General features: G+C 51.2%; 1 protein-coding gene across 2 annotated transcripts in view; it reads left to right on the top strand.

The window, feature by feature from the left end:
• Positions 1–24,289, top strand: part of SLC24A3 (solute carrier family 24 member 3) — a 429,317-nt gene that overhangs the window by 287,953 nt on the left and 117,075 nt on the right. For both annotated transcript variants that reach the window (XM_072943709.1, XM_072943710.1), the window contains 3 exons: positions 19,803–19,877; positions 22,953–23,037; positions 23,340–23,443. In XM_072943709.1, the coding sequence (XP_072799810.1) occupies positions 19,803–19,877; positions 22,953–23,037; positions 23,340–23,443 (264 nt within the window). The remainder of the gene's footprint in view (positions 1–19,802; positions 19,878–22,952; positions 23,038–23,339; positions 23,444–24,289) is intronic.

Here is a 24,289-nt window from a genome sequence, read left to right as displayed (position 1 = left end):
CGGCTGCCCGAGCCGCTCTGGGGGCTCGGAGTCCATCAAAATCTCTCAAAAGCCAAAACCTAAAAAAATAAAACAAAAACAAAAACTCGAAAGATGATTCTGCTGACTGTGTCAGAAGCACCTCACTTCCCTACTGCGGGCTCTTTTATGCGCTTGGAAACCATTTTCAATGTAGTTACCTCTCACTTAAAAGACGGCAGTTTCCTTAGAAATTGATCTTGAGAAAAACTTCTTTTCTCTCTTTGAATTTCTCACTGTGGGTACATTCTGGGAATAATCCTCTCCCCATAAAATAAAAAATCGGGGCTCAGGCTTCAGCCAGGAATAGAAAGTTTCATCTAAGCCTCTCCCTTGGGCAGAGGACAGAGCGGATGGGAGCAGCCCGCCTCCCGCCTCCCCTCACCGCTGCCGGCAGCCCAGCTCTTGCTGGTGTCTGCAAAGCACCACTCCCGCCTCCCAGCTGGGGGAAGGTCCATCCAGTCTACTGGTGTGGACTTCATTCCAGCACCAGATTGCCCAGGTTCTCAGAGTGTGGCTGCTCCTCCCCACAGCCGTCTCCTGAGAAGTGTAGGAAGGCAGCAGATGCCTTTGCACCCTGGTCACCACGGGCAGAGCGAAGGCTGCTCCCCTGACCTGAGACATTTCTCTCCAGTGTGTTGTGCCCCAACAGGATTAATTCCTTCGCTGTTTACTGGCTGGATCTCTGGGCTCCAGCAAAGGGGCCGGTATAATTTCATTATGAATTGGCGTCTCATTTCAGCTGAGTCCATTCGCTTTTGACCCAGAAGTTAGAAGCTCTTCTTTTCTTCTTTCTGCCCCTTCTAGAAATTCCCTGTTGGGATTTTCCCGGCCACCTCTGCTCTCCTTGGCCTGTAACTCTCACTGACGGAAAGGCTCCCTCCCCAGCTACCTTGGCTGTCAGTCTCCGACGGACCAGATTGGGTGGTAGCCTGCCCCTGTGCCATCTGGCATCATCGGACGGAAGAAGGGGGAAGTACTTACCAGGGTCCATAAATCCACACTCAGCAGGACTGTCATGTGCGTGTGGTGGGCAGGGGCCCGAGGGTGCAATTCTCAGAGCTTGCAGGGACCCCAGACTGGCTTGCCTCTTCCTCCCTCCCTCCCCTTCCTTCCTTCGTCTTTTCCTTTCTCTTAACATCTAGAGAGTTATTCTGCCAAATCACATGCCATTCACAGCAAACAGGCAACCGTACACCTGTGTGTGCGCACCTGCGTGTGATGCATGTAAGTGATGGCTCGTATCGACAGGACACTTAAAAGCTGTGATGATGATGGATGTGAGAGGTGATACGCCGATTAGTTACTCTAAGGCAACTCACTGCATCCCAAGAAAGTAAGGTGACTTTCATGGTGAGAGGGATCCCCTCGGCTCAGAAACTGTGAGGCTCACGCGTCACAGGGGAGGAGGGCCTCCCTGCAGCACAGCTGTGTGAACGTCCAAAGGCTGGAGTCCAGATGGGAATAATCCTTACTTTTTCCTCAGCCCCTCAGAACGCGTCTCTGACATTGTGGGCTCTCAGTAAATATTTAATAACAGACTGACTGACGGGGTGGAAAAAACCAATGCTGATGAAACCGTTTATGCACAGTGACTCCGTTCATGTCAGCCAGCTGTGGCGTGGAAACCCCAAGCCTTTCAAATGGTCTTATGAAGATGAAGACATCCTCCAAGACCAAGGGAGAGGGGGTCCACATCCACTGGCCGCGTCTGCCTTGGGATGTTTCCAGGATCACACACCACGGAGATATCTAAAATTGGGATATGGAAAAGAGGGCAGCCACTATGGAGAACAGTATGGAGGTTCCTTAAAAAATTAAAAATAGAGTCACCACATGATCCAGCAATCCCACTCCTGGGCATATATCCAGAGACAACTCTAATTTGAAAAGACACCTGCACCCCAATGTTCACAGCAGCACTATTTACAACAGCCAAGGCATGGAAACAGCCTAAATGTCCATCAGGAGATGACTGGATAAAGAAGAAGTGGTGTATTTATATAATGGAGTACTACTCAGCCATAAAAAATGAAATAATGCCATTTGCAGCAATATGGATGGACTTACAGATTATCATACTCAGTGAAGTAAGTCAGACAGAAAGACAAATATCGTATGATATCACTTATATGCAGTATCTAAAAAAATACAAATGAACTTATTTATAAAATGATAATAGACTCACAGACATAGAAGACAAACTTACAGTTACTGAACAGGAAAGGGTAGGAGGAATAAATTAGGAGTTTGGGTTTAGCAGATACAAACTACTATATATAAAACAGATAAAAATAAGGACCTACTGTGTAGCACAGGGAACTGTATTCAGTATCTTGCAATAACCTATAATGGAAAAGAATCTGAAAAAGAATATATATATATATGTGTGTAACTGAATCACTTTGCTGTACACCTGAATCATTTTAAATCAACTAAACTTCAATTAGGAAAAAGGGGGGCATTCAGAGAGCCAGACAAGCCAGTGCACCTTTGGGTGACATTGCAGGGAACTTATGCAGGTGGGCAGATGACCCGGAACAGCAGACAGTGCTGACCAGTAGGCAGAGTGTGGGAAAGGGTGGGAAATGATTCAAAACAAGCAGAAAGTGAATCTAAGGTGTTGAGCGCAAAGGAAGGGGAATGGGTCCGAAGGCAACAATGCGATTTAAGAAAAAATTACCCAGAGAAGGAAAAGGGGGCCTTCTCTGTGCGTGTCCCACATGGCCGCCACCAGCCACAGGTGTCTCAGGACCCCCGAAGGGCGGCGAGTCCCAACTGAGACGTGCTGCGAGCATGGAACACAGCAGGTCGCAGACCCCCGGTGTGGAAGAGGAGAGCGCAGGCTGTCACACTGACATGTTTGTACTGATTGCATGTGATGTAATTATGCAATTATGCTATTATGTGGACATATTCAGGTTTTAAAAACATTACATTCATTTCACCTGTTTCTTTTTACTTTCTGGAACTAAACATGTTACTTCAAAAGTAGAAACGTGTGCACTGTGTGCAAGGCTCACGGTATCTTTCTCTTTGGTAGCCTTGCTCCAGGTGCACTTCCAGCAACGCGTAGGGAGGGGGCGAGGAAGCGTGGAGAGAGGATGTCCCCGGTGCAGATGCCATGATGGGCTGAGGGTTAAAGTCCTGGCCGTAGGTCGGCGGGCAACTTACACAAGCTCGTGAGCTGAGTGTCCTCGTGCATAACACGTGCTCGCTGAGGGTGTCTGCTTCGCGGAGTTGCTGTGAAACCTGAAGCGGAACCCGTGCCTTGCCCCTGTCCTTTCCCGCCCGCTTCCTTTCCCTCACCCAGAGTAGCACATCAGAGGGTCCAGAGGCGGCGGGGCGGAGCTGAGATGAAGGGGAGCGAATGCTGAATGCGTCTCGACTTTCCGCATGTCCTGGCATGCACTGGACTGGGCAGCGAAGAGGTGGGTGGAGAGACCAGCGGGGAAGCCAGACGGAAGAAGGGACTTCGCCCAGCGCACGAGGACAAGGCCATCGCCCGACGTGGGAGGAGCAGAGGGGGCAGCAGGGGAGGGGTCCTGAGAGTTGCGGGAGGGCCGGGAAGCGCGCGTGCAGTCTTGCTGAGGGCTCCTCCCCGATGCGCTCGCGCTAAGCAGGCGCTCTGCCCTTGGCAGGGAGAGCGCTGTCATTTTCTGATTCTTTGCAGTTTTGGAAACCTGCGTGTGAGTTAGCCACGGCCTTGGCCACCTGTAAGATTAATGTGTGCCCCAGACAGATGTGAGTATCCCTGAAAAAGACAGTAAAACCTCCACTTGCTGTTCGGCTCAGACCCTCAGGAGGAGGAGAGGACCCATGTACTTGCTACTTAGAAATAAGCCCTCTGCCCAGGAGACATCAACCATCGTGTCCTGTGATCCTGGCGGGGCTCGGAGGCAGCAAAAGGGTATTATTTTGGAGGCCCCTGGTGCCGATCGGACACTTCTTAAATAAAGGAAACCGATGCCAAGGAGCACTGATGGATGAGAAACCCGACACCCAGCTCCCACCTGTCAGCTTCACAGGTCAGGAATGGCCAATATGTCTTCTTCCATTAGTCTCAATGAGGAGGAAAGAAAGACAGATGTATGGGTAACTTAGGACAGTAGATAATCACCAGTTACTCCAGTGGTATTCTGGAAACCGGTGGTCTGGGACGAGTTCAGGAGACCTGCTTGCATTGTCGTGGCGGCTGTGACTTTGTCCATCCCTGCCAGGAACATCCAGGCCGTCTTCAGTGGGCCTCCACTTCTCATTTATAAAATGAAGATCATTAGCGCATGAAAGGACCTCCTCAAACCAGGTCTCTTATTTTATGGGGCAAAGATGGCCCCAGAAGTCATCCTGTAAGTGACTGGTGAGCTTTCAAGGACCCCCTCCTCCGTATGGCAAACACACCACCGACCACCCACCCGAGCCGAGGGCGTGCCGAACGCCCGCAGACACCCAAAAAGACACGCCATGGGGGTCAGAAGGGGGCTGTTGCCTATTGCCTTCTCTGTGCACCTCGGGCATAAGGAAAACCCACAAATGCAGCTCCTTTCTCACTGGCAAAGTGTTCTCGTGGGAAAACTGGTCATGGTGTTAATAATCAGGTTGTCTTATTACATTGTCCTCTCCCCCGCCCCATCACCCAAACTGGTGGGGGATTCCGAGTTAGCTGAATAATTCACCATCAAGTTAAGCCACTTAATAAGCGTGGGCTTTCTTCCGACAAACCCGAAATAATCATGTCTCACCGAAGAGGAGGCATTGGTTTTAGTTGGAGTGTAAAAAATGTTGCCGTGGGAGCCAGTGGGTTGAAAGAAAGAAAGGAAAAGAAGAGAAAAGACAGCTTCAGCTTGGCAGCTCAGATAACTCAGGTATGAGTCAGATGTTGGTGACCCCTGGTTGGGACCATCTTCCCCAAGACGCCCACGTGGCTGGGTTCACGATGTCCTTCATCTGCGTAGCGTTTTCTCTCTTAACACGCAGACGGGCCCCCACGATCTCAAAGCCCAGAATTACAGAAAGGAAAGTCTAACTAGAAAATAACACCAGGCAACCATTAGATAGCTCGTCAGTGGCTAAGTAGTCCCCACACTTCTCAAAACCCATTTTTAAAAGTCTGTCCGTATTCCTGGTGGCCTAAGACGTAGAGCCGTCTCCACAGTCTGATGGCTCCTTGGGCCTCTGCCACGTGCTGCTGGCGAGATGCACGGGCCCCTGGGCTCATCCAGAGCCTCAGCCCCCTGGGCTCTGCAGGCAGCACGGTCTTCCCTGGCACTATCTCCTCCTGGGGCTGGGGTCCCTGATGAGCCCTAATTCTGCACGCTTGTGAATACAAACTGTGGTTCTTTTCACCCCACACCTACTTTGCTCCTCTGGGATGGCAGGTAGAGACCATGCTGAGTATAGCTTCTGAGGTAGTTGATGTATCCAAGGGTTCCTTTTGCTCTTCCTCATTCTTCCTTCCTGGAACAAGGATGTGATTTCCGGAGGCTTGGCAGCCATCTTGCAGTCACATTCTAAAGAGAAAGGACCAAAACAGTAGAAGGAGCTGAATTTACCAGGATGTCATTCAGTCCTACACCAGCCTGGACTATCTATCTCTAGACTTCATGTTATCTGAGACAAATAGTGCCTTTCTTTGTTCAAGATCATATAATTAATTTTTCTATTGCTCTCCACTTCATGCGTTCTTTAGGGAGGAAGGTGGAAAAAGAATGGCCAAAAGTTGATGATTGTTGATGGTACAGGGAGATTCTGAAATTTTTTTATAAGAAAAAGCTTGAAAGAACTAGAAACTTGACTTTTCTGGGGCTTTTATCAGCCAGATAAAGAGGACTTTTCCACCTCCAAACACTTGTGAGATCCTGTCTCTCAGTTACCAATATACTGATTCCTGCCCCTTCACCAGCCACGTCTGTCCAGCGGTGCTGAGGTGGCCCATCCTGGCTCCCAAGGGCCAGCTGTGCACATCTCTCCCCAACGTTGCCGTCATGGGAATAGCCTGGAATTGGCCGTGGTGGCAGTATTTACACCATGGAAGTTGGCAGATGCTCTGTATCAGGGCTTCCCACGCCCCAGCATGTCAGTTACTAACCATCCACCAGCTCATCGCTGTGTCTGTCCATTGGCATCACCACCTCAAACTCGGCATCCATCTCCAAAACCACCTGCCCACTTCCATTTTCTTAGAGGTGGGTTTCTTCTAAAAAAGTCAGACCTAAATTGAATGTTTCAAAATATTATCCGATTTTGAAAATTCTTAGCAATTCTTAGCAGTCACACATCTCCTCTTTTTGAATGAAGGCATAAGCAGAGTAAATATATGTGTGTATGCATATATGTGTTTACATATGTCTACAGAACAGGAAAGACAGGTCATGCTTGGCTGAAGCACGACCTAAGGTGGGGACCGGGGGTGAGGGAGACGTGAGGACGGACCTTCTCATGCTGACTGTGTCTTCATTTCAAGCCCCTTGAAGAAACATCAGACTTTCTGGGTCACATGTTTTTAAATCACCTTTACTGAGGTATAATTTGCATACCAAAAAATCATCGTTTTTGAACTTTTTATTTTAAAATAATTTCAGACTTACAGAAAAAGCTGCAAAAAAAAATAGCACAGGGAATTCCCATGCGCATTCCCACTAGTTCCCTCTGATGGTGTCTTCTATGCCCACAGTACAGTTCTCAGAACTGGGACATTAGCATCGGTGTGATACTGGTAAGTCATCTACAGAAGTTGCTCAACTTCCACCAGTTTTCCTTTTCCTGGTCCAGGACCCCACAGTGCAGTTCTGTACGTCTCTTTAGTTGCTTCCAATCCGTGACAAACCCTTAGTCTTTCTTTATTTTCCAGGGGACTCGTAACTTGGAAGAGTGTAGGCCAGTTTGGATTTGTGTTCTGTTTCTCGTGATTTGGTCGAGGTTATGCCTGTTCAGCTGAAATCCAGTGACCTTGTGCCCTTTTCAGGACGTCATCAGAGGATGTGATGTCATTACTGGTGATATTAACCTTCATCACTTAACTCAGAGACCCACCCATGTAGCTGTGTGTGGTGTGTAACCAGGGAGTTCATTCCATTTCCGTTGCTGAGTAGAATTGCGTTGTACAGGTCTGTTCATCCAACCACGTCTGGGTTGTTTCCAGAAGCTGCTATGAACATTCACGCACAAGACTTAGTGTCCACAGATGTTCCCACTTCTCTCGGGTGAATGCCTGGGAGTGGTATGTAAGTGTGTGTTCAATGTTGTAACGTTTTCCCGACGTGGATGTACCTTTTCGTATTCCCACCAGCAAGAGAGTTCCAGGTGCTCCACATTCTCCCCAGCACTCGGTGCTGTCGGTCTGCTTAACGTCAGCCATCCTAGTGAGCGTGTAGAGGCATCGCACTGTGGTTTTCATCTGTCAGTTATGTTTCCCTAGTGACTAATAATATTGAGTAGCTTTCCGTGAGCTTATTTCTCTTTTGTTTATCTTCTTTGATTAAGTGTCTGCTCAGATATTTTGTGTATTTTTAATTGGGCTGTTTGGTTCCTTGTCTTTGAGTTGTGAGTGTTCTTTATGTATGCTGGATACGAGGACTTTGTAAGATGCATATTTCACCAGTCTGTGGCCTTTCTTTTCATGCTCTTAACAGTATCTTTGAAAAGCAAAGTTTGTCTTGTTTTGTTTTTTGTTTTGATGAGGTCCATTTTATCAATATTTTTCTTTCCTGATTTTTCTTAAAATGTCAGTGTTTTATCTAATAAATTTTGTGTAACCTAGGGTCACAAAGATTTCCTTCTGTATTTTCCTCTAGACTGAGTTTCAAGTGGCAATAGCTCCTAGCATTTTTCTCTTTCAATTTATTTACTCCCTTAACTCTTTTTTAAAATTTTGCGTAAGAGGTTTTTTTTTGAGGCGGGGGTAATTAGGCTTATTTATTTATTTATTTTTGATGGAGGTGCTGGGGGTTGAACCCACGACCTCGTGCATGCTAAGCACGTGCTCTACCACTGAGCTGCACCTTTCCCCGCTTCCTTAATTCTTAATTTGGAAACAAATTCTCTTCCACCAGTTAAGTGCACTAAGGGTCATTAATTTGGCCAGTGAAGAGAAGCTTGTAGTAATTGTGGCAAATCTGATTATTTTGTTCCACAAATGCTCACGAGCTGGATTCAGTAGGGCGCCTGCTACTTGCGCTCTGAGTCGGGGGTTCCCAGACCCAGCCCTGCGACAGGGACTAGGCAGGAGCCCGTGGTGTACTGTGAAGATTTAACTGGCTCTCCTGGGGGGGAAGCCCTTATTTGTAGCACTCGGTAATTTCCATGGTGTAAATACCTACACCATGACCGATCTGAAGCGGCAACACATCAACAGACTGACAGCATTCCTGGAAGTCTCACAGCTGGCCCTTGTGAGCTGCAGCAGCCCTCCACCAGGTGCGGGAAGTTTCTTTTAGGTGAAGCCTGGGAGGCAGAAGTGAGGGAGTTGGGGAGCCAGGACAGAGCAAGGAGGGGAGCCAACCAAGGAGGCAGGGAAACGCTGGTAACACTGGGAAGAGCCGGGCTCAGTCCCACTGAGGACTCTCAGGGGAGCGGTGTAGACCTGACTCAGAATTGTCCAGGCAGGGCTGAGCAGGCTGCTCGGAGTGCCCTGACCCCTTCTCCTGACTCTCTTCTGTGGAGGACCGTCCCCTTGTTTCCCTGGGCGCTTTCAGGCAGCTCTGCACGCGGGCTGGGGAACGCTCTCCAGCCCTGGAGGAAGTCTCGGGCGGAAACCCAGAGAGCCACAGGCCACGGGGGAGGTGGGGAGCTGTCCGGGGCAGGAAGCCGCCAGGGCATCTCAAGTTGTCCGCTGTCAGAAGTGGGCCCAGGGGTGTCAACAGCATTTGCTCCGCGTACCACACGCGTTTTCTGAAACACCGGATTACCGCTAGTGGCAGCATCTCCACTGGGTCCGTGATCCAAGGCAGCTTGTTTGGCGCAAACTTGCTGAGAAAGTATGATGGAGACAAGGTGCCTTCTGTGTCGATCAGGTAATGCTTGCTTTACCGGCTCATAGCAGAGGATTTAAACTCCCCACCCGACCAGACCGAGGGACACTGGCATTCCCTGCAGAAGCCATGGTGTTTATTTTTCATCTGTTCAGTTAGTAGATTTTGTTCTTTTCAAAGAAAGGGAGAAGGAAAATTACTTTGTCAGTTCTTAAAAAGACAGGTAGTGTAAGTATGAGTAACAGAAGCCAATCAAGCTACTCCCTCATCCCGGCCGCTTCGTAATTGGAGTTACATACAGGGAGGGGGATGGTCCTACAGACCAGGGCACGGTCACATTCAGCTGTTCTCTTATCTCCCAGCTGCCTCGGCTGTGGTAATATCTTGGGCTCAAGTAGCCGTCTGCATTCCTCAGGTTGTCCCGCTGACCTTTCCTTGTCGGATGTCTGACCCAGCGTTTCTCTGGTTACGTAGATCAGAGAAAATCTTCTCACGACAAATGATAAGATGTTTCTCAAAGGCAGAAGTCCCGTCTTTCTTGGAGCAAAGAGAAATTGGCCGTGGCTCCGTCTTCTCCGCCGGGGACGCTTCCCACAGACGAGGAGCAGATGGGCTTCGGGTTGGACACCATCTGCTCTTCGGTCGTAACTAACATGGGCTCCGGGGGAGGGCCGGGCTTTGCCGTCGCGCTGGCCGTCCCCCGTGCCCGCCGGGGAGCCCTCCGTCGTGTGTTCGTCGGAGTGTGGACCTTGGGTTGGGTTTCTCTAGATGGGCAGCAGCTCTTACGAGATGAGGAAGGACATGACTCCTGAGTGCCTGCTTCCATTTAAGCGGCCCCCAGATGCATCTGAAGAGAGGGATGTGCCAGCCAGCCTTGCCTTGCATTTGTGTGGGCGATTCCCTGAGTCTGTTTCTGTTTGGTTGGTCCCACTTTTCTACCAAGTTGATTGAAATAATAGTGACCCTGGCAACAACAGTGTCATTCAGCATTTATTGAAGGCGTGCAACTTTCCAGCCACGATGGGAAGAATTCTGCACACGTTATCTAGTTGCTAAACAACCATGCAAGGCAGGTACTATTATTTTCCCCATTTTACAGACAAGGAAAACTGACCTTAGCGAGGCTGAAACACTCATCCAGGGTCACACAGCCGGACCTCAGCGGTCCGGGTCCTGCTTCGTAACGAGGCTTCAGCGCTGCCTCCGCCAAGGTATTTACCCTGAGGGGGAGCAGGAGAACCGGCTGGCGGGTGTCTCCCACTCTTGTCTCGTACGTTCTAGAAGAGGCTGGCAAAGACTCAAGGACACCGCTGTTCTCCGCCCTGTGCTGCAGTGCGCCCCACCCCAATGCCTTCACATGGTCTCCTGGGCCTTTGGTTGCATCTCTGCACCTTGCTTTCTCTGAGCCCTGGGGGAGGGACGTGAAAGCATGATTAAATTTTAGCTCCTCCTTGAAGCCCCAGCTCCCCATGCCGGTGCCAGGATCTACAAACTGCAGCGACAGCCGGTCCTTCCCACTGTCAGTGGCACTGTTCTTTCAACAACGGGCAGGATTTTTAGTAGAACAGCTGAGAACATCTTTGCCTTGAGCCCTGATGTGTCCTAAGGGCGCACCCTGTGAGCAGAAAGCAAGAAGGACATCCCTGAACAAGCCGTCTGTTGTCAGGTGCAGGGGATTCCTCGGAATACCCCGAACTTGAGCCAGCCCAGGGGAAGGACCCCCTGTGTCCAGTGAGCTAATTGTCTGGCAAGAGAGGTTTTAAACACCCTAGTTAAAAGTCCATGGTCATTATCTGGGGATGATTTTAGTGGACAGCCATCGAAGTGTGAAGTTGGAAGTACTGTGACATGACGCTTTGGCCAGGCTTCGTTAGCGGCACCAGATCTTAAGCAATAAAACGAAGGTCAGAGTTGAAGCCCCACACACACGTGTTGGTTTTGTTCACGTAAACGGACCCCTACCCACGGCCGTCCAGGCAGTTGGCCCTTCACACCCATTGCAAGTGGGATGACCCGGTGTCCCCTCCGCCACTGATGGCGGATCGCCTTCCACTCCAGGAGCACGTGGTACGGGGTCAGTTCTGGGAAGAGGACACAGCAAAGACGTGCAGTTAAGGAAGCGGTCCCAGTGCAGAACACTGCCGTAGCTTTCAGCTGGATGCCCAGAGCTAGGCTGTGGGGCCGCCACCTGCGCCCCGTCTCAGGCCTCCGACCTGCCGTAGGGAGCAGTAAAACAGCGCTGTCAGAAGCAGGAAAGAGGGCACCACTTAACCGGATTTCCACACAACACAACCGAAGACAAATAGACCGACTCCCTCCACCGGAAGCAAGCAGCCAGCTACAGGAGAGATAAAGCAGACCTCCTGCGCTTTGCTGCTGACAGCCTGTTTCTATCATGTGTACTCTGTAAGTGCTCCGTTGTCCTGCTGGGTGAAATTTTACATTGAAAGTTGAACAGCGCATATAATGTGTTTCAGTATCTAAATATTAGCCAAGGAAGCTTCAAATTCACCAATAAGAAGTTGCCTGCTTGAGAGTAGTCCTTTTTTAGGGGGTTAGCAGATACACTACTGTATGCAAAATAGATAAACAACAAAGTCCTATTGCAGAGCACGGGAGCTACGTTCAACATCTTGTAATAGCTTATAATGAAAAAGAATATATATATATGTATATAACTGAATCACTATGCTGTACACCTGAAACTAACATAACATTGTAAATCAACTATCCTCCAATTTAAAAACAAGAGTTACCCTTTTTGAGAAAAGAAACTTGTAAGAGGATACGAGCTACAGCAAAAATGGGAGATTTTGCAGGGTATTTTTTCGGAATATTAACTATGCCTGCTCCAGCAGAGATGAATTAGTGAGAGGCTTGAGATTTCTATATACATTGTTTTATTAACAGAAGGTGAATTTTCTCCTCCCTCCTCCACGGAATAAACGTTGAATAAATATTTCAAGAGCATGTGTTTGAAGAGGCACCAGGGGATGTGCTGGCCTGGAGTGCCCGTGTCTCGGGCGGACTCTGGTTTGGAAGTCCTGGTTGCCCGCCCATGACAGGCCTGCAGATCCACTGTTTCAAGTTATTTGGCAGCTGCAGGGCCCACCAGCTCCCAAGACTGTGTTTGGAGAGAGAATAACAAGAAAATGACAGAAAGGCAAGAATGCAAATATCTTGATAACTTTTCACCAGCCTGCTATCTTTCTGTGGCTCCGGATGGTGCAAGAAGCTTGGCTCCAAGTCTGGCACGGAAATTCCTGCCGTGCTGTGGTTTTCCTCAGAAAGGCTCAGCTCAGGTTACTCATAAACTGACTATACTTCAATCAAAGAGTTTTTGAAAAGCTTTAAGGCAAGAAGCAGGTCGCTCACCAGCCTTAAAGTGAAGAGATCTACCATCTCGCAGAGAGTTGAGTAAACTTCGGGATTTCAGAGTCCTCCAGAAAAGCTAAATTCTCTAATATTTACAGCATATCCTCAGGGTAGAAGTCACAGTCCTCATTTTCCAACGAGCCTGAAGAAGAGGCCAGAGCTGGCGAGTAGACCCACTGTCCGCAGGCTTCACGTGGGGTTTCCAAGACTCCCAGAATATGTCATGAGAGTTCAGTGGTGACGGGAGAGGGGGAGCGTCATGGAGCAACAGGAGAGGAAGAAGTAACTCAAGGAAGAATGAGAGGTCTTGAGAAATCTTCAAGCCAGTGGGCATCCTGGGCATCCAGCCTGCATCTCTTCTCTCGCTGCTGAAAGCAGTTAGGGTTAGAGTCATGACTGGCTTGAATGAGTCATACAAATGGGTTGAAGTCTGATTTCTGTTATGAACTGGCTCTGTGACCCTGGGCTTATATTCTCTCTGCCTGAATTTTCTTGTCTGAAAAGTGGGAATAACATAACAACAGTACCTACCTCATGGGCTGGTTGAGAGGATTGGGTTCTAAAGCAGTTCTGTGCTCAGTCATATGGTCAATGTGCTCATTAGTCAATATTCAAAAAATGTTAGCTGTCATCACCATCACTGTCATTATCTTTCTCATCACCCGATCATCATCATCACATCGTCACCACCATCACCATCATTGTCTTCATCATACTCACATCACAATCACTGTCATCACCACCACCTTCATCATCATCCCCATCATCATCACCACCATCACCACCATCATCATCACTGTCTCCATCATATTCCCATCACAATCACTGTCATCACCACCTCAACGTCATGACATCACCCTCACCGTTACAACCATCATCACACCATCAAAACCACTTTCATCATCACCATCATCATAATGCGTATCCAGCAGAGTCAACAGTGACTCCTGACCATCACAGATAGTCTGCACTGTATGTCTCTCAACCTGCAGTACAAGAGCCTCCCCAAACTGACCTTCGCCCTTTTCTGCAGCCTCATCTGTCTCTGCTTCCTCACTCACAGTCTACACTCCAGCCATAGTAAATAATCTGGAGTTTTCAGCAGAAACCATGTTAGCTTATGGCACCATGCTTTTATTCATGCTGTTCTCTCATGCAGCCAGTTCTGTCCTGACTTCTTTGCTCTGTTAATGCCTATTCATCTTCTCAGACGCGATATAAGCATCAGCTCCTCCAGATGGCCTTACCACACCCTTCCCCTCACTCTCCAAAACTTGCGTTCCATGTACTTCCTCTAAGCTCACGTAGAATCCGGTGAAGAGCTCTCTGTTGCTTTAATACCAAATGCTCTGTTACACGTTTAGCAGATATACTGGTCCTCCAATTTCCTGATCAAAGAACTGGGCAGTTGGACCTGACCTGAGGTCATGATGGAGACAGTCGGCAGGTTTCATTTGATCTGGCTCAGTGCTTTATAATTGCTGAATTCAGTTGTTCTTTCAGTAAATATTTATTGAGCACATAGTAGGTGCCCGTCCTGTTCTAGGCACTGGGGATGCGTCAGAGGACAAGACAGGCAAAGACCTCTGTCCTTGTGAAACTTACAATATAGGGAAGGAGACATACAGTAAAATAAACATCATAGTAAGATAATCCGTGTGATGGGAAGAAGGAACAGTGGAGCCGGGGCAGAAGCGGGAGGAGGGGAGGTGCAGGAGAGGCACATGGCAGGATCGGGGGCGGGGGGGCCCCAGGAGGTGAGATGTGAGCAAAGACTGAAGGAGGAGAGAGAAGGAGCCATGTGGAGGCTGCGGAGAGAGTGGACAGGCAGAGAGAACGCCAGTGCAAGGGCCTTGAGGCAGAGCCAGCCAGGCTCATTCAGGCAACAGCCAGGAGACCTGCGCGCCTGGAACAGAGTCAGCAGGAGAGAGAGTCGGGGCAGCAGATTGTCTGCATTCCTTTCCATCACTCAGCATCAAGGATGTGACCTAAGGGTCCAGATTTGCAGCTTCTCTCTTGGAAGGTCAGAAGCTCTGGCCACATCACACACATGTCCTCCCACAATGCTGGTCAGGGCAGAGCACAAGCTGCCCACCTGAGATGGGTCTCCGCTGTCCAGTGAGCCACGGACCCTACCGCCCCCACTTTTCTCAGCCCCACACCCCGCAGGCCCCCGTGGGCAGCTGAGGCCGTGGCGCTGGGCAGCAGCCTCTGATGGGGACGCCCACACCCGCCACCACCCGCCACCACTCCCGCCTCCACCCCTCGCTTGCCTGGCCTCTTCTCTCCTCGGCCCCGGCTGTGCCTGCTCTGCGCAAGCCCAGTGCACACTCCCGCTGGGCGGTCCTCTGAAAAGGAAGGAAGCCCACATTGAAGCAGAGGAGTTTTCATTCCTGATTCTGCCAACGAGACTCTTCTCTTTAGAGAGAATGAAAGGGCATCCCTGAGTGTGTGCACGTGCCTGGGGGGCGGGTTGTCAGGGGACCGGAAGCATCGCTCCTTCTCTGTCAAACTGCTCTCCTGTCCGACGGCAGAGCTCCAGGGGGATTTTATTTACTTTTTCAAAAATGAACTTATTAACAAAACCCCAAACTGTGTCTTGGTCACACCACCTCACACCCATTAGGATGGCTACTAGCAAAACAAACAAACATACAAAACCCAGAAAATAACAAGTGCTGGAAGACATGGAGAAGGTGGTGCCCTTGTGCACTGCTGGTGGGAATGTAAACGGTGCAGCCACTATGGAAAACAGTGTGGCAGTTTCTGAAAAAATTAAATACAGAGTTACCATATGATCCAGCAATCCCACCGCTGGGTATATGCCCCCAAAAATTGCAAGCAGGGACTCAAACAGATATTTGCCAGCCCGTGGTCCACCCCAGCCGTCTGCTCCGTTCCTCTCCCCTGCGCTCTCCCCCCACCCCGTCCTCTGCTCAGAGCCGAGTCTGGCTGTGAGACTGGGCTTCTCTCTCTAGTCACCAGGGCAGTGGGTGCTCCCAGGAGGACAATGTCCATGGTGGAGCAGAGCCCGAGACGGGGCACATGAGTCAGTCCCATCGTGGCGCCGTGGGGCCAGCGGACACCAAGCTTGTCATGGGGGACAAAGACTTTTAAAGAAATAACTTTCTTCCAAGTCTAGTCATATGTGATCACGTGAATCTGTGAGAAAGACAGAGGAGGCAAAAGGGGTGATTTTTTAAAAATTATTCTAACCATATTCCCTGGGAGATTTAGAACCATTTCCATCCAGAGTTCTATAGATCTTCCCGAGAAGTTGCTTCTCCAGCACCCCGTCACTGCAACTAACGACAGAGAAACACGAGTGCAGACGACGTAGTACAAGGAAGCTGTCTGTGAAAATCGCTGACCATACATAGATGCCACACGGAACGGCGGGCTCACGTCGTGCCGTTGGAGTGCATTTGCCCTCCCAGCTCAGGAGTCCGTCTGTGCATCAGCGTTTCAGCGTGAGCCTGTTCAGCTCCAGTAAGCCACAGGCCACGATGATGTCCTGGTAACTCAGGTATTTTTACAGTTTAACCATTGTCACCAAAGTTCTCTAGTTTTATGTGTCCCAGTCAACCTTCAGAACTGCCTGATGAGATACAATGTATCTTTCAAAATCCCAGTCCAATAGCCACTTCCTCTGTGAAGCCCTCTTGGACCTCCTTCATCTGTGCCCAGCAGAATGGATCCTGTGCCCCATATCAGTTAGGTAGGTACATGGCCGCGAGTACAGATACGCCACCTAATGGCGACTGAGACAAATAGGGGAGTCATTTTCTCACATAGAAGTAGGGAGGAAGATGGTTTATGGCATTAGATCAGCTGGTGAGTGGCAGCCTCGGGGTCCTGCTACCCTTAGCATGTTGGTGTGTATGTCATGTTTATTGGCTCATGGTCACATAATGGCTACTGGTATTCCAGACATCACATCTGAGTTCAAGGCAGAAAGAAAAGGTGACTTTAGCTGAATCTGTCCTTATTCTCATTGCCCAAAATTGTGTCTTTGGGGTTCAGCAGAAGCATGTTGAGCTTGGCCGGTCTCAGCTGGGCTCACGCATATCTGGGGGTGAGCCGCTGGTTGGCTGATGTCTGACAGCCTCAGCTGGGAGAACAGGGGCGCCTCGGCTCCACTTCACATGCCCTTGGCCTCCAGCCGGCTAGCTGGGCGTGTCCCATTGTCTTGTAGCACCATGTCCAAGTGTCTTGGCTCTTTAGTTTCCATTTACCCCCAACAGCAGCCTCGCAGGCTCACCAGAGAGCATGGTGGGACTGGGCTCGTGCTGAAGGCTGAGCAAGGTCAGGAGAGTCACTGGAAGTCATGCATCTTCCAAGTGTCAAGTCCAGAGCTTCGTGCGAGGTCCTTCACCCCATCCTAGGCTTCCTCCACAGCCGTGGGTTGCCTCTTTGAGCAGCCGCTGAGCCAGTTACGATACTGGGCCATTTCTCACGACGGCCTCCAGCAGTGCCACCGGCTGCTCTGTGAGTATCACCCTCCCCTTAACTCATTCCCTCCCTGGGAACCGGGCCCGCGTGCTGCGCCAGCCTGGAACGGGGTGGAGATGAACGTGTGAGGGACACAGCTGCTGCCCTTCAAGAGAAGGGAGGTACACGAACCTGAATCGTGCCTGTGGTCCAGGCAGCGTGCGGTCAGCGCCGAACCACAGGTGCCCTGACACGTTCCCAGGGAAGAGACGCCCCGTGGTCATGAGACCTGAGCTGTAGCCCAGACACACGCCCCATCCTCTCAGATACCCCACTCATCACCCCCAGAACACAGCTTGCATCTCCCGCCCCGGTGCTATAGTCAGGGCGGGCTCTATCCCGGTGGCGCCGGTGCCCGTGGGCCGTCCCAGGGTGTAGGACCAGCTCAGCCATTTTTTAATATATTTTTTTTCTTTTTATTATACAGGAAATGAATGGTCGTTCTAAATTCTCTTTTGTTTGTTTGAGAGGTTTTTTTTTGGGGGGGGTGGAGGTAATTGGTTTTGTATTAATTAATTAGTTATTAATGGAGGTACTGGGGATTGAACCCAGCACCTCATGCAAGCTGAGCACACGCTCTACCACTGAGCTGTGCCCGCCCAGCTCAACAGTTTTTGAGACTTCAAATCTGTCTTGTATTTTGTAGCCCACCTTGTGAAAATAAAAACATTAAAGAACCTCAGCCAACAGCTCCCCATCTGGAAGCTGATCCTAGAGATGTTTAAAGATGTTTTTATTACAACATGGTTCGTGGTCCATTCATTTATAGAGGAAAATCAAGATCCGTCCAAAATAAAGAGGTAGCGAGGGTTGACGCTCGTTCCTGCCGGTCGCGTTTACACTTCTACGGGACTGGTACAGTGTATTCGTATGTGACTGAGTAATCAAAATAAGCCTTTTAAAATAAAAATAAATAAGTAAGTAAGGACATCACTGCCTCGGACGGGCAGCCCCCACAGTGGGCGGCTGGGATTCTGAAACTGCCCCTCCGTCCGTGTGGCTGGAGACCGCTTACTCGCAGGCGAGCTGATAGGACAGAGTGCTGGCGGGGCAGCCAAGCAGAAATGACCTCCGCGCGGGGAGGCGGCTGGGCTCCGTGGGAGGCTGGGAGAGCGGCCGTGGCCAGGGTAGGACATGCTCTGAAGCCCCTGGGAGACGGGGTCAGAAACCCCCTGCCTGCCCCAGGAATGAGAAGAATTAGGCGAGATGGTTCTTGTAAAGTAGACAAGAACAAGGAGTGGCAAATATTAATAGTGGTGGCTTTATTATTAGTGTCAATAATGACATTATTATATCCTTTGGAAATATAGGAATGGTCACATTAATCCCCAAATGCCTCATTCCCTATTTAGACCAGTGGTATTTTTTTTAATTGACATACCATCAGTTGCAGTGTGCCGATTTCTGGTGCACGGCACACTGTCCCGTGGACCGGTGGTATGGACAGTGCCAAGGATAACACGCTTCCAGTAGGCGCCCTGCATCTTAAAATTTGACTTTGTACATTTGTTTGGCTCCTCTGTACTTTGTTTTTTCTGTTCTTGTTTTTTAGTAGCAGTAGGCCTTTTTAAGAGCAGTTTGGGGTTTACAACATAACTGAGCAGAAGGTACGGAGTTCCCTCACCAACCCCCGGCCCCCCTCACATCCCCAGCCCGTGCCCGCATCAGAATCTTATTCTGTTTTGTGCGTTTTTCCAGTGGGAACCTGATTTCCAGTGGGTCACGTGGCAAAGAGTTAGAACAGAGTTTCTTGTGAGCAGAGCGGCAGGCCGGCCCCTAGATGCCAGGAGGTGCTTCACAGCTGGAAAGGAGCCCCTCTGGCCTGGCAGGTCCCCGGCTGTCCCTGGGGACTAATTTGTCACAGGGTGTCAAATGGAGTGGGCATCCTCGCCCTGTACTGCGTTGTGCACGGAACTCCCACGGCTTTCGGCAGCATCACCCTGGGAGGCACAGAGAGCCTGGCAGATCTAGTCACTTCTCATCCTTATCCAGGGCCGGATGTTACCATGCGTTACATGGAGCTTGCCTGGAAGCAGGATCAATACATAATACTGGAACGCGGTCTTGGAGAGATAGATTATGGGCGTCTAAGCGGCGCTGGGGGTTTCAGCCCATTGGGTATGTCGGCTACAGACAGCTTGTTTGCTTCTGGGCTAACCCCCAGATGTGCTGCTCGGTACCCCGGTGCCTGCACTGGGCCGTCCTTTCCAAGATAATGATGACCAGCCGAGTCATTCAGCCAAAGAGGGCTGAGTCCATCGCAGTTTGGGAATGTACATTCTGACTCATCCACAAAGCTATTAAGTTTTTTTAATTGACATTTCCACTCACCACCACCCCCCAAAAAAACCACCTCACAGGCAAATAGTTTTGTACAGATTATGACTAGACCGATCAATAGACCGTTATTTTTAAGACTTCTCTGCATGGCTGGCTTCCCCGCCTCCCCGGAGACGAGAAAAATGTCAGAGAGTCCTTACCTCTCAATCCTCCCACTCGTAGAAAAATCACACGAGAAACACAAATTCCAGGCGGACTAATCAGAAAGTATGGGTAGGTGTTATGAAGTACAGACAGAGTCACACCAACTGATGGAGAAACTGTGCTGGTTTATGGTCTTAGAAGCTCTTATTCTTATACACGTGTGTGTGTGTGTGCGCGCGCACCAGGTACACAGATCATTTAAGAAAACCGACTGTACACACGATTTTGTAACATTTTTTCTTGAACAGTGGGTCCTAAATGCGTTTCCTTGTCACTAAATATGGATTTACCTGGGCAGTGAGACCAGAGAGGAGGGGCGAGATCAAGCAGGAACTCTGTCCTGGCTGTGAGCGAGATGCTGAATTAAGGACAACAGAGGGTGCTGCTGGAGGGGAGGGCGGCCTGAGCCTCAGCCCCGGGGCTCTGCCCGCCTCCGCCTTGAACCCCTTCTCTCCTCTCTTCCAGGCCATGTACATGTTCTACGCGCTGGCCATCGTGTGTGACGACTTCTTCGTCCCCTCCTTGGAAAAGATCTGTGAGGTACGTGTCAGAGCCGGGCCCTGGGGCTGCTCCAGCCTCCTCCTCTGAGGTCCGGGGAGGCCTCTGTGCAGCCGGGGTGGGAAGGCCAGGCACCAGCGTCTTCAGAGCGATGGGCAGGGTTAGCCCCAAACCCTGCTGACGCGCTCAGAGTCTCAGGGTGCTGATCCGCACACCAGCCGTCCCTGCCCCTGTGGTATCACTCAAGGTGCTACGTGTGTTCTGCTCCCCACCTTCTTTCTCTTTCAGCCCTGCTCTCCCTTTCCCCCATCACTTCCTCCTTCTTCCTCCCTGCCTTTGCTTTGCTGCCGTAACCCTCCCCGGGGGATCACGGGGTCCTCGCAGAGTGAGAAATCCCCAGCCACAGTGAGAAATCTCCATCACTCTTCTTCCCTGTGGACGAGCAGAGATGCTCCAGGCAGAGCCCAGAAGGCACCACGATGAGAGAACGGGCCCCGGAGACCAGGAAAGGGGCTCTGCCTCCGAAGTCAGCCCAGTGAGCGCCAGGCTGAGCACCAGGCCGGGTCCCTTTCATCCAAACATATTTAGCATATCCAGACCTCCTTCATTCTTTTGCTTCTTTCATCTCTTCTTCTGTTTTGAAATGCAGTTTCCTTTATCTGGAAGCTGTTTAATTTTTAATTCAGAATCCGCTTCCAGAAGGGACGTCTCCCGGGTCACCTCCCATCTGGAACGCAAGTTTCTTCGTGTGGTCCTCAGCCCGTGCTGTCCCGCCCTCCCACCCTCCCCCCAGTCTGATTCACTGGGTCTCAAGGGGAAGCAGGGAGCAGACGTGGCATTTCTAGTAAGTTCCCAGGTGACGCTGAGGCTAGTGGTCTGGAAGCCCCACTCTGAGAACCAGTAAACTTAACTGGTTTCTTCCACATCCTGAAGTCTGTGAGTCTTGTGCTCTTGCGAAAAAAAAAGAGAATGATTCTGCAGCGGCCCTGGAGCGGTCCCGGGAGTGGGTTCCTTTGTGCAGTGGAGGTAGGAGAAGGGAAGCGAGTGAGCTGGTCTCTGAGATGGGCGGCCCGCATGAGTGGAAGCCCTTCGTCCGAAGCGACTTCACCTGGGAACAGGCGGCTGGCGCGCAGAAGGCGCGGAAACACCTACAACCGGCATCACCTGTGATCTCTGGACGCTACGTTTGGCGGTTTATTCCTCGCGCAAAGCAAACGACCGTGTCTTTCCCACACAGTTTTTTTTAACTGCAAAGTTAAGCCCTTATCCTAGAAATGCACGTACAATCATCAGTACCTACAGTCCTCTGTCGAGGGGACGCATAGCACCTGTGAGCTCACCCCTCGGGGAGGAACCATGATGAAACACAGCGCGGTCCTGGCCGTGCGGGGCGGTGGGCGCAGAGCAGCTCCGGAGTCAGACACCCACAGCCCCGGGGGGAGCGCCGGGAAACGGGAGGTCAGGGAGAAAGGAAGGGAGGGATTGACTCGGCCTGGGCATCGCGGAAGGGCTGGTGCAGGGGCCAGCTGGGAGCAGCCCCTGAGGGACGGTCTCAGTGGCAACGTGTTACAAAGGTGGATATTTGAGCAGAGAAGAATCAGAGCCGTAGAAACCAGCCAGGAGGACCCGGAGCAGGAATCGGCGCGCGGGGAGCCCCGAGAACGCCAGGCGGGGGCGTCAGCAGTTACTCAGAGCTCAAGAGGGAGCTGGCAAGACTTCTGACAACTCTTCTGGTGGGGGGAAGGGTCCGGAGGCAGGAAGCCCCCCGAGCTGGTGGGTCTAAGCATCCAGTGAGATGTGACCGGGGCCGAAGTGGCTGAGGGATGAGAAAGGAGGGTTGTAATGGAGGAAGAAGCCAAGTGAGTGAATGAAGGAGACAGAGGAGCGGGAGGGGAGCCCGCGGGGTGGACTCCACACTAACGCCCCATCAGGGAGCCCGAGCTGGAGGGACCTGGCAGGGAGGGCGCACAGCTCCTGGCCAGTCTGGGCAAACCGCCCGCAGAGCCTGAGTGCTGAGTTGGGTCCCCTGCCCTGGGACTCCCGGCCTGATGAGACGGGATGCCGGGGCACCCCCTACGGCCACACCTGTCGCCTTGAGGTACCAGCACCTCCATCTTAGGGGCTCCTCAGGGCTGTGTGAGGTTTAGCTGTTCAGTCGAGACCGAGGGTACCCAGGTTTCCAAGTCAAAATGCCCTCGGGAGGGCTCCTGTGGCCGCGTCTTGCCGGTCAGTGGGGCCCGTGGCCCACGCTGAGGCCGTGCTGCCCCTCCAAGGCTGAGCAAGGAAGTGCGGCTGCTGGAGCCGCTGGGAAGAGGGACCCTGTCCTGCAAGATGAGGCTGTCTGAGCGGGGCTGCCAGGAGGGAGCTGGCTGCTTACTGACACTCAGCAGCTTACCTTCTGGGTCAGGAATGGGTGCAGGCAGACCACACACCGCCCAGCCGCAGGGTGCGCGTGTCTTGTCTTCTTACAAATCACCTTTCAGGCCAACAAACGAGTGACCTGGAGGGTTCACTGTGTAGAATTTCATCGTCTCTTTCTATTCAATCTCACCCCCCCCCCACTCTCTCTACCCCAGGATTCAAAGCTGCACTGAGGATGGGCAGTGGGTTTTGGGAGGGTGACCCTCCCTCCCCACTGCAAAACCTCCATAGCCTCCCAGACTCCAGGCTCGAAAACTGGATACCAAGAACCTAATTTAGCCTGAGATCAACGTGATATTTTTAAAAATCAGAATATTTTACATAAAACTCTGGATTTGGGCATCTCTTTAAAAATAGGGCTTTTTGGCGACATGGAGAGATCTGAGTGGTACAGCCTTTGGGAAGGAGATGGAAGCCACCCCTCCTCCCTGTGTGGCCCCCAGGGCATGTGGGTTGGGACCCCTAGGTCTTATCAAGAGCCTTTAATTCAAGGGAACATGGAGCCCCCTCCCCACTCCTGCCCCACACGGAGGAAGAGATGCTGAGAAGCAGTGTGCCCCGGCTTGGGGTGGGCGGGAGAGGCCGAGCCCCGGAGGAGGGGGAAGCTGAGGACAGACTGAGCTCGGGACCTCGGGGGTCACGGCCGCGCCCCTTCCAGGGGAGTCCCAACTCACCTGTGCTTTTGCTTCTCCGCAGCGCCTGCACCTCAGTGAGGATGTGGCTGGGGCCACGTTCATGGCGGCGGGCAGTTCGGCCCCAGAGCTGTTCACGTCGGTCATAGGTAGGTGCCGACCTGGGGAACATCTCAGCCCTGCTTTCTCTGCAGGGCAACCACCCTGAGGCCCCAGGGGGCAGAACACCCTCCCGCTGTGGTCGCTGTTCTGGTTTTATTAAAGTGATGCTTTTGCTTTGCATGAGTGGGGAGGTGCCATGGCCCCCAGTGCAGATTGGAGAGCTCCCTCCAGTCCCTCGACTGCTTCCTGTAGACCCTGAGAACAGCCTAACTAACGCTTACAAAAGCTCCCCCGCGCCCGCCTGGGCTGCAGCCCCCGCGCCAGCCAGCGACGCTGCTCTGTGTTTCAGGCGTCTTCATCACCAAGGGCGACGTGGGAGTGGGGACCATCGTGGGCTCTGCCGTCTTCAATATCCTGTGCATCATCGGCGTCTGCGGGCTCTTCGCCGGGCAGGTAAGACTGTCGGCAGGACGTGGCCTCGGGGAGGAGCAGCGTGGAGGTGAGGCAGGGGCGCCCGGCGTGGGGCCCGGTGGCCTCGGCGGACGCGGGCTCTCCCACGCCGGGGGCTGGCCTCGCGGGGACTGGAGACGCCGGCGCCATGGCTTGGTCTCTGTGCTGATGGACGTGGAGCGACCAAGCCACGTAGATAAGGGACCAGCCCAGAGAGGCAGCCTGCGAATCTGAATGTGTCACACGCGTTTCGATATGTCGCTGACGCAAATCGGAACAACCTTAGGAGTGGAGATCGAGTAACGGAGGGAGAGCCAGGAAACAGCGGGCTGCTTTCTGCTTAAGACGGTTGGCGGTCGTCAGTCTGGGACGCGTTCTCTCTTTTCACAACCGTCAAGCACTTGACCTACAAAAAAAAAGATAAATTATTTAACAGTGATGCTTACCTAGCAAATATGTTGATCCTAAGGAATTATTAGTAAATATTATAAAATGTTTTCTTTTGTCTCGTAAACAGGGATGAATTGAAAGATTATAATAATACGTAGTCAGTACCCAAATTTACAGCTCAAAGTGATGACTAGATTTAAGCATATGCAGTATGCCTTTTAACCACGTAATCCATTAACAGTCTGTTAGCTCTTCTTTTAATGGATAGTTTATTTAATTTTGCTTACAGATCTTGAATTTGTTGAATTCCATTATTACAGTGTATAGTGATTTGTTCATATGAAGAATAATTACATTGGCTCTTTTTTTATGGTGTTTGAAAATAAATCCCTCATTCTCCACTTAAAGCATTTGACTTACACGTCCACTTTAGCTGACTTTGGGGGTTCTGAGGGGTTT

This window comes from Vicugna pacos, chromosome 19, assembly GCF_048564905.1.
Source record: "Vicugna pacos chromosome 19, VicPac4, whole genome shotgun sequence".
In the NCBI taxonomy this organism is placed as follows: domain Eukaryota; kingdom Metazoa; phylum Chordata; class Mammalia; order Artiodactyla; family Camelidae; genus Vicugna; species Vicugna pacos.
Note: the sequence above shows the minus strand (reverse complement) of the source record. Positions and strands in the feature narration are given on the sequence as shown.